The sequence below is a fragment of the Octodon degus genome, unplaced genomic scaffold (genome assembly GCF_000260255.1).
Source record: "Octodon degus isolate 3935 unplaced genomic scaffold, OctDeg1.0 scaffold00007, whole genome shotgun sequence".
NCBI lineage: Eukaryota > Metazoa > Chordata > Mammalia > Rodentia > Octodontidae > Octodon > Octodon degus.
The window spans coordinates 13,145,777-13,154,807 of NW_004524583.1; the positions used below are offsets into that span (position 1 = coordinate 13,145,777).

General features: G+C 51.2%; 1 protein-coding gene across 4 annotated transcripts in view; it reads left to right on the forward strand.

Moving 5' to 3' along the window:
* The window catches only part of Actn1 (actinin alpha 1), a 94,146-nt gene extending 88,123 nt beyond the window's left edge, over window positions 1–6,023 (forward strand). The window contains exons 18-22 of one of the 4 annotated variants that reach the window (XM_004624762.2): window positions 787–933; window positions 1,800–1,880; window positions 2,334–2,399; window positions 3,491–3,649; window positions 5,341–5,642. In XM_004624762.2, the coding sequence (XP_004624819.1) occupies window positions 787–933; window positions 1,800–1,880; window positions 2,334–2,399; window positions 3,491–3,649; window positions 5,341–5,499 (612 nt within the window). In that variant the 3' untranslated portion in view covers window positions 5,500–5,642. Of the gene's footprint in view, window positions 1–786; window positions 934–1,799; window positions 1,881–2,333; window positions 2,400–3,490; window positions 3,650–5,340 lie in introns of all 4 variants that reach the window. The other 3 variants (XM_004624763.3, XM_012517039.2, XM_023702606.1) reach the window with 3 other exon arrangements.
* The last annotated feature ends 3,008 nt before the right edge of the window (window positions 6,024–9,031 follow it).

Below are 9,031 nucleotides of genomic sequence, written 5' to 3' on the forward strand. Positions count from 1 at the left end.
TCTGGAGGCCATTTGAGTGCCCTAGGGAACTTGCTGAGAATGCGCACCTGTGGGCTTGACCTCCAGACTTCAGGTCACTGGTCCTGGAGAGGGGCTTAAGAATCTCCGTTTTGATAGCCCCCTGAGCTGCTAGACCCCAGGTGTGGGCACCTGCTTCCCACAGGACTGCAGCCACATGTGGCACTTTTTTTTTTTTTGGCGGAACGGGGGATTAAACTCAGATCCTTGGGTTTGCCAATCAAGTGCTTATCCTGAGTCATCTTCCCAGCTCATGTGTGGCTTAATGATGGGATATGTTCTGAGAAACACGCCTCTTGGCACACTCCTACCTGTGGGCACATCATAGCCTGTGATCACACAAACTGAGATGGCTATAGCATCACTATGGGGTCAGTGTGACCGCTGTCATGTAGGTGGCATGTCACTGACACATTGTGTGGCAGTTTACTTGTTCTGACTATAAAAGCATGTATGTGGATCTGTGAACATTCATGTGTGGTTGTGGCTGTCCTTAAATCTTTGGCGTCAGGAAATCTGTTCTTCTAACCAACCCCCATTGGCAAGTCCTGGTCCCACTGCTGGCCTAGGAAGAGACCACTTCCTGTGTCCTTCATGCTCCAGGGCCCTGCAGCCTGGTGGTTTCCTTGGCCTGGTTCTCTGTGCTATGGGGATCCTGTGACTGCAGATAGAAAGCTATCTGGGTTAACAGTCCAGAGGAGGAAGGAGCTGGGAAGCCTAGAGCCCAGGCCGGGGCCCCCTTGCTGACAGACCCCTTTCTGCCCCCAGCACATCCGTGTGGGCTGGGAGCAGCTCCTCACCACCATCGCCAGGACCATCAACGAGGTGGAGAACCAGATCCTGACCCGGGATGCCAAGGGCATCAGCCAGGAGCAGATGAACGAGTTCCGGGCCTCCTTCAACCACTTTGACCGGGTGAGAGTGTACCCCTTGCTCCCTGAGAGGGGCCCAGCCCCCACCCCAGGGCCCTGGAGGGCACTGCCCAGGCCATAGGCCACCATGCCAGGCAGGTTCCCAGGCCATGAGGAGGAAGGAGAGGAACCACTGTCAACCTGCCCTGGCTCAGTGAGCCACGTGGAGCTGGCCTTGGAAAGCCACCGTGCTGCCCTGTAAACTTCTTCGCTTTCCAGGACAAAGTGCTTGTGTTGGGGGTCAGGTGGGAGGGGTGCCGTTACCTACCCTTGGCCCTTGCTCTGAGGAGTCAGTCAGCCTTTGGCAGTGAGGCTACCTGGGTCTCAAGACAAGACTCCTGCCCCTGCAATGGGGAATAGCATCTCCTTCCTGCCCTGTCCAGCAGCCTAAGACCTGGGTTCTCAGCTCAGCTTGGGACAGCCCAGGTTTTCAATGGGCTCTTGGTGCCCTGGGGCCGAGGCAGCCGTGGGATCAGGGAGCATGGGGTCAGGGGCTGCCCACCACCCACCCACCCGCCTGCTTCACTGCCCTCCAGGCACCTGGGTGGGCAGAGCCCTCGGGGACAGTGGGGTTGCCCGGGGCACTTCTGGGGGAGCTTGTCACCCTGCGGCTCATCGTGCTCCCCTCCAGCCTGCTTCCCAGAGCAGGGCTGCGTGTGCCAGAGCAGGGCGCCCTCTGGAACCTCGTCCATGTGTCTAACTGTGTGCACTTTTATTTCCCCCCTCCTGCCCTCCCCCTCCATCCGCATGCGTGTGTCCCCGTGTTTCCCCACACATGCCACTCTCTTCCGGGCATGGCCCACCCCACCCCTCACGACCTTCACCTCCCTGGCACCGCATGGCTCGCTGCCTGGCGCACCGCGGCCCCAGGATCACTCCGGCACGCTGGGTCCCGAGGAGTTCAAAGCCTGCCTCATCAGCTTGGGTTATGATATTGGCAACGACCCCCAGGTACTGGCCTCCTGCATGGAGCACGCTCAGGGGTGACCTCTGGGGCGAGAAATAACACGTTTCTTCTTTTTGTCTTCTCTCTCTGTCCGGACCTCTCCGTCCCTCTTCTGTGGGCCTCGGGGCTCATCCTCCTGCTGTCCCTGCCTACCCGTGTCGGGCTCCTCCTTCGCCTCCAACCTCTGACCTCGGTGTCTCTGGGAACCTGCTGGGTGCCCGTCTTCCTCTCTTCTCATCGCTCCTCATCCTGTGGACGGACTTTTGCATCTCCCCGCTGTCTGACTTTTCTGTGGACATTTCCCCTGGACATTCCTGCTATTTTCCACTTTCCTTCCTGACCCTCAAACCACGAACCTCACCCTCCCCTTGGGCCACCTGTGCCCTGTCTTCCTGGCCCTGGGCCGGCCCTTCTTCCCGCCTGTCCTTCCTTCCTCTCTTGGTACCAATGCCCCACAGAAGAAGACAGGCATGATGGACACGGATGATTTCCGGGCCTGCCTTATCTCCATGGGTTACAACATGGTAATGTAAACCTCACCCTCTGTCGCCAGGCCTTGGCCAAGAGGCAGCCGGCTCACTGTCTGGAGAGGCCAAGTCCTCACAACTTTTGCCTGAGGCCCTGGTGAGGCTTGCCCTCCCTGGACATACCTCCAGCCCCAGGCCTGGGGGAGGACAGCACCTGAAAGCTGAGCGCAGCCGCTGGGCTGTATGAGACTGGGAGGCCCGACTCATCTCCCCAGGCCTCGTGCGCAGGCTCACCTGATGTTCACTGTGGAAACTGCCACTGCCACAGTAGACTGCACCCAGATGAGCAGGAAGGCTTAACTGTTGGGACAGTCCATGTCTGGGCTTGTCTCTGCTTTTTCTCCCAAGAGGGCTGGAGCCTTAGATTCTGCCTCTGCTCTGATCTTGGCTCCAGCCACAACTGCCATAACCCTAGTATGTCCTCATCCAGGTTTCTGAGCAGAACAAGTATTTAGCTGGACAGTCAGGTGGCTCCTAGCTGTGACTCAAAATGTGCTGCCCTCAGGCCACCTGTAGTAGGCAAGGGCTGGACTAGAAGCAGTGGAATCAAGAATCTGTCCCCACTCTGCCATTGCCAGTTTGTGGCCTCACACAAAGTAAGGGGAACCTATGGGACAGAAGGACAGCTTTTAAGGATTAAATGGAAGAACCTATTGTGTGTGTGTCCAGCACGTAGAAAACAGGTGGGGAAGAACAGATGCTCGAGAAAAATTGCCTGAGTTTGGGTCTCAGCTCTGCTTCCTGGCTGTGTGGCCTTGGGCCAGCCACCGGAGATTTTTCCTCTGTACAATGGAAATAGTAAGGTTTGATAGTTGTGGTGAGGACCAAATGAATTAAAATACACAAGGCATTTGGAACAGTAGTGGCACAGAGTACAGGCTGTGTGGGAGTTAGCCATTGTTGATATTACTGCTATGATTCCAGCGTTACTGTGTTGTCCAAGGGGAACCCAGCCACCAGTGAGGGGTGAGAGTGCCAGGCTAGGTCTCCCCTGCTGAGTGCTAGGCCCCTGTGAGACCTTCCTGGCAACCCCCTGAGGTATGTTGGAGAGCCTTGGGCTGACAGGCTTGGGTTGGCTATTCCTCCAGGGAGAGGCCGAATTTGCCCGCATCATGAGCATTGTGGACCCCAACCGCCTGGGCGTGGTAACATTCCAGGCCTTCGTTGACTTCATGTCCCGAGAGACAGCTGACACAGATACGGCAGACCAGGTCATGGCTTCCTTCAAGATCCTGGCTGGGGACAAGGTGGGTACATGGCATGGCCCTGTGCCTGGGTGCTGGATGCTGGGTGGATTCCACCTGAAAGGACTGAGATGTGAGCCCCTCCCTAACTGTCTCTCCTCCTGGGGGTGTCTGGGGATATTTCTTCCTGTGCTTTTTCACACATTTCAGCAACACTAGAGACTCAGCGGCATTAGGACATGGTATTAGCCTGAGGGTTGCCTGTGGAGAGTATGGCCTATTAGTGAAAAAAAGCCTTCACCTGGGACGCTGTGATGGGACAGAGAGCAGCAGAGTGGGTTGGGGAGAGGACGGACAGTGAAGTTTACCTGGGTATCCCTGGAACTTCACTCTCACACCCTGTTGGACACATGGCTGCAGCGGAATGTAGTGGGGAGCAGAGGGGAAACGTATCTGTCATTTTTCTATTCCGAGCAGTGGCCTGCTTCTGACTAGTCTTCCGGGTACCTGGCATCCCCCACCTGGCAGTGGAAAAGTTGGGGTAGGGTGCGGAGGGAGAGGCTGTCTCTAGAGAGGCCAGAGGCCCAGCCCAAGTTGTGGCCGTCTGCAGTGGTCATGGTGGATGTCAGTGAGATCCATAATCATCCGTAGCCCGGGGACCCAGAGGAACCGGCTGGAGCCCGAATTCCTGTGATGTGGAAAAGACTGAAGGAGGAGAACCCAGGGAAACTCAGAGGGGGTACTTGTGAAACAGAGCAATCCTGAGGCCGTCCTGTCAGAGCTGAAAAAATTGAGCTTTGGTTTTGGTGTTTTTGGTACTGGGAATCAAACCCAGGACCTAGTGTTTGCCAGGCAGGCTCTGTGCCTGAGATACAGCCCCAGCTCAAAAGATTCAATTTTGAAAAGTGAAAGCCAGAAGGGAGTATAATTCCTGAAATGTGTATAAGATAGCAAAGGCTAAATCTACAAAGTCTGTAAAAGATTATTTAAATTCACAGATGACCCCCCCTAAGAGTCAGAATAGCTTGGAGCTTAGAGGATACTCGAAACCACCTAGTTAAAGCGGCTCATGTTGTAGAGGGGGGCCCGCTCTCCTGACTGAAATGACAATAGAACAGCCCTACTTATTCAGGGTTCCCAAGGGATTTGGAGGTAGAACATGGACCTGGGGGTGGGCTATGACATGGGTCAGGGTCCCTGGATCCTCAGAGTTCCAAAAGCGGCAGCTTCCAAACAGGCTTAGCACAGACAGGCTGGAGGTAGAGGGAGACGACCCAGGCTGAGAGGTGGTTAGCGCAGGACAAGGACCACGCTTGTCCATGGTCCAGAAGACAGGCCCGCTTGTCCATGGTCCAGAAGACAGGCCCGGTTGTGGAAGTCTATACTGGGTGCTCATCTTCATCCGCTCCTTAAAATTAGACTTGAAAGTGAGCACTAGAGAGCCCAGTTGAAGGCTGTGAGCCTTGTGGGTCCCTCCAGAGTGCTGCTGGTATTGCCTGGCATGTGGGACTAGAGTGACTCATGAGATTACAGGTGGGATTAATTTGGAAAGAGGCCACTGTAGAATCAAGTGAAAAACCAGCGGTTTTGAAACACATATTCCGCACATGTACTTGGCATATAAACAGACATGTGGACCGCTGTTCCTAGAGCCCGCAGAGCTAGGTGTGAAGGTGAGGCGGGTCTGGGTATCTAACCTCCAGGACGGTTTACGGCTGGGGGACTTTGCGTCCCTGACCTCGCTCTCTCCGCAGAATTACATCACGGTGGATGAGCTGCGCCGGGAGCTGCCGCCCGACCAGGCGGAGTACTGCATCGCACGGATGGCGCCATACGCGGGCCCCGACTCGGTGCCCGGTGCTCTGGACTACATGTCCTTCTCCACGGCGCTGTACGGCGAGAGCGACCTCTAACCCGCCTGTGCCCTCCGCCCTGCCCCGCCACTGCCCAGTCTCCGCCGGGTTTGCTTTCTGCGCCCAGAGCAACCTGGGACCCACGCAGCATCGAGCCCCTGCCCGCGAAGTGACGGTTTACAAGATTATTTTCTGCAAAAAAGGAAAAAAAAAAAAAAAGTTACATTTAAAAAAGTTTAAAAAGAAAAAAGCCAAAAAAACTACATATTTTATTATAGAAAAAGTATTTTTTTTCTCCACCAGACTTAAATGGAAAAGAGGAAAAATTAACTATTTGCACCGAAATGCTTTTGTTTTATTGTGACATAGGAAAATAACCAAGCACAAAGTTATGCTCCATTGTTTTTACTGATCGTTTTTCTTCTCTCTGTCCGTCTGCTGTATTCACCTCTCCGATCTCATGGCCACCAGGTGGGGGTTGGGAGCAAGGGTTATACTCTTGTCAGAAGGCACATTGGTGCATGTGTGGCTAGCTCACTTGTCCATGGAAATATTTTATGATATTAAAGAAAATTCTTTTGAAATGGCTGTTTTTAAGGGAGATGATTTATGTGGCTTCTCATTTTTAAGTTTTTTTTCAGAGGTGTGACTAGCCTCGTCAGTGGCCCTTTTTTTAAAAAAAAATGAACACTGCCTTTAAAAGTAGGATAAACTTGGAGATTGTGGACAACTTTGATATTGCTCGGCACAGACATATTAAAACAGCACTTCCGTCACAGCTCTTGGTTTTGTTCGTTGCTGGCCGTTGGCTAAAGTGTGTGTGGCGTTGGGTGGTACAGGGTACCTGTTCTCCCTCTAGTAGGCTTTTGATCCTGGTATGTTCGGTCTTCTTACACTTGAGATGTTTTCATTTTGAAGAAGAAATGAAAACATTTCTTCCTCACAGGACTGCATTGAAAATAAGGTCATGAATATGGAATATGAATAGGGACTCAACAGGCCCAACCTCTGCTTGTCCTCCACAGCCTCAGAGAGTTCTGTGACATTGTGTCTCAGGCCTTCGATATTTATTGTGGAGAAGATCTTGAGGTGTCTTTTTTTTTTTTTTTTTTTTTTTTTCTTTTCTTTTCTTTTCTTTTTTTTTGAGATGTCTTGAGTCATCTTACCCCTTTCTGTTCATTTTGTCCACAGAGCCAGGAGGCATGGCTTGGTGCTAAAGTACAGGTTCCCTTTGTGCAAGGCCCTGGGTTTAAATCCCCAGGCCTGAAAAGCAGAAAAGGCAGAAAGTAAGTCTCGCAAACACCAGCGTTACATGAACACATTGGAAATTCAGAGTCTCGGGTCCTGCCCTTGCCGTATGGAATCAGAATCTTCATTTCTAATGAGTTCTCAAGTGGTTTACTTTAGTTTCTCTCATTCTCTTCTCTTTACCCATCTCCTCCCTGAGGCTTTTATTTGAAATGTGGGGCAGCAAGGATATTCCGTCACCGTTAACAGGACGGTATAATACTGAAACGCGGTAGCCTCTGAGGTCATAAAGCTGTGTTTGGAAATTGGGCCTGAGATCAAAGAGTTCAAATCAATGCCCCCCACTCCTGTTTTAGAGACAGCCTCGCTACATACATGGTTCAGGCCAGCCTCTTAACGTGCTATGTAGCCCAGACTGATCTTAAATTTATGGTCATCTTCTGAGTGCTGGATTACAGATGTGTACCTCTGTGCCCAGCTACAATGCCCTTTTAAAACAGGTAAGTGGGGCTGGTGAGATGGCTCAGTGGTCTAAAGCACCTACTTAGAGTAAGCTTAGCAAAGCACAGGGACCGCGGTTCAATCCCCCAGCACCACATGCCAGCCAGCCCCGCCCCCTGGTGGGCTGAGCTGGCCACACAAACACACACAAATAGATAAAATAAAATAAAGAAAAAGCTTTTTAAAAAATAATAAAACAGCTAAGTGGTGGGCTGGGGAGATAGCTCAGCAGCATAAGTACCTGCAAGGCCCAGAGTTCGATCCTCAGTACTGCACAACAACAAAAGTAAGTGGTACACTACAGCTCACTTCCTCGTAGGTAGAAATAGTAGGACTGTCACAAAGTTGATGGCATGAGATAGAGCTCATAGAACACTACGTTAGCTGTGACCAATCCAACTTTAAGCTTTGAGGCCGTCTTCACAGGATATTATAATTAATCTCTCAAGGGGATAAGGTCTGAACCAGAACTTAACTGGGTTGAAACAAAGGTGAGAGTCTTCATTGTGAGGTGCTCTTTTTGGATAACTTGTTGAGGGAGTTTGTGAAATGCTGGAATGCTGGGAAGGGGCCTGTGAGGAAGGACTGACAGGAGATTGGATCTGGGGTGAGGAATTAATTGGCTCTCGCTTTGGGAAGCATGTTTTAGGCTTTCCCACTGACAGGAGCACTGTGCGTGGGGTCTTGTAGCTGAGCCTTTGAGGAAACCAAGGGTGAAGGCATCCTGGTCCCCTGAGGACAGAGGTGTTCTCAAAGAGGTGGGTGCCTTCCCTATTTCAACACATATCTTAAAAGCAAAATGGATTGGAAGTTCAGCAGAGGGAGAAATGGCTCCCCTCAGAGTTTTCTATATCTTCCTCACAGGCCCCTTCCCAAGCACTTTGATACCTTGATTCCCAGGGCTTTATCACTTCTTATTTTGTAAAAATATCTGAGTCATATGAACAAAAATGTATGCGCTAAGTTACTCCTTTTTTTGAGACAGGGTCTCACTATGCGGCTTAGGCTGGTCTTGAGCTCACTTTGTAGCTCAGGCTGGTCTGGAACTCACAACAATCCTGCCTCAGCCTCCCAAGTGCTGGGATTTCAGGCCACGCCCTACTTTGTACCAAGTTGTTTCTAGTTAACTTTCACCCTGTTAAAGGGTAAACCCCTTAAAGCCTAGGTTCTGGCTGGGGAGATGGCTTAGTAGGATAAGCACTTGCCTGCAAGCACAAGGCACTGAGTTCAATCCCCGGTTCCGCCAAAAGGAAAAAAAGTCTAGTTTCTTAATGTCCTGCACATTTGTAATACATGTTTGTCTGTAAGAATACACTTATGCTTTGATCAGTTACACGCTTGACAAGTTAAATTCCCCCAGACAGCTCCACGTGCAAGCTTTATTAAGTTCATCTGAACGGTTTAGGCCACCATATGTACAAGTTTTAATAATTCTCCAGGCTGTCACACTCCCAATTCAAGCATTTCAAATCCCAGGAATGAAGTCTCGCTGTAGTGCAAAGCTGTTGAAAATGTTGCAAAGTCAATCCCCAGTTCCGCCCCCCCAAAAAAAAAGTTACAAAGGTAATAAATGAAGCCCCCTTGAGAAATCTAAGCTGTTTACTAAAAGTCACTAAAATTATACATTTTGGAAAACCACAAAGGCTGGGGTGACCGTGCAGGTGGAGCATCTCCGCAATACCAAGAGGCCCTGGTTCCCATCCTCAACGCTGCATAAGTAAATAAAGTCCCACAGGGAACACTTGCTGGACCTGTGTGTGAGCACCTTAGTCCGTATGTTGTCTTGATGGCTTCAAAACAGTGGAACAGTGAGGTTTTAGTGCTGGGTGGTTTACTTAATTGG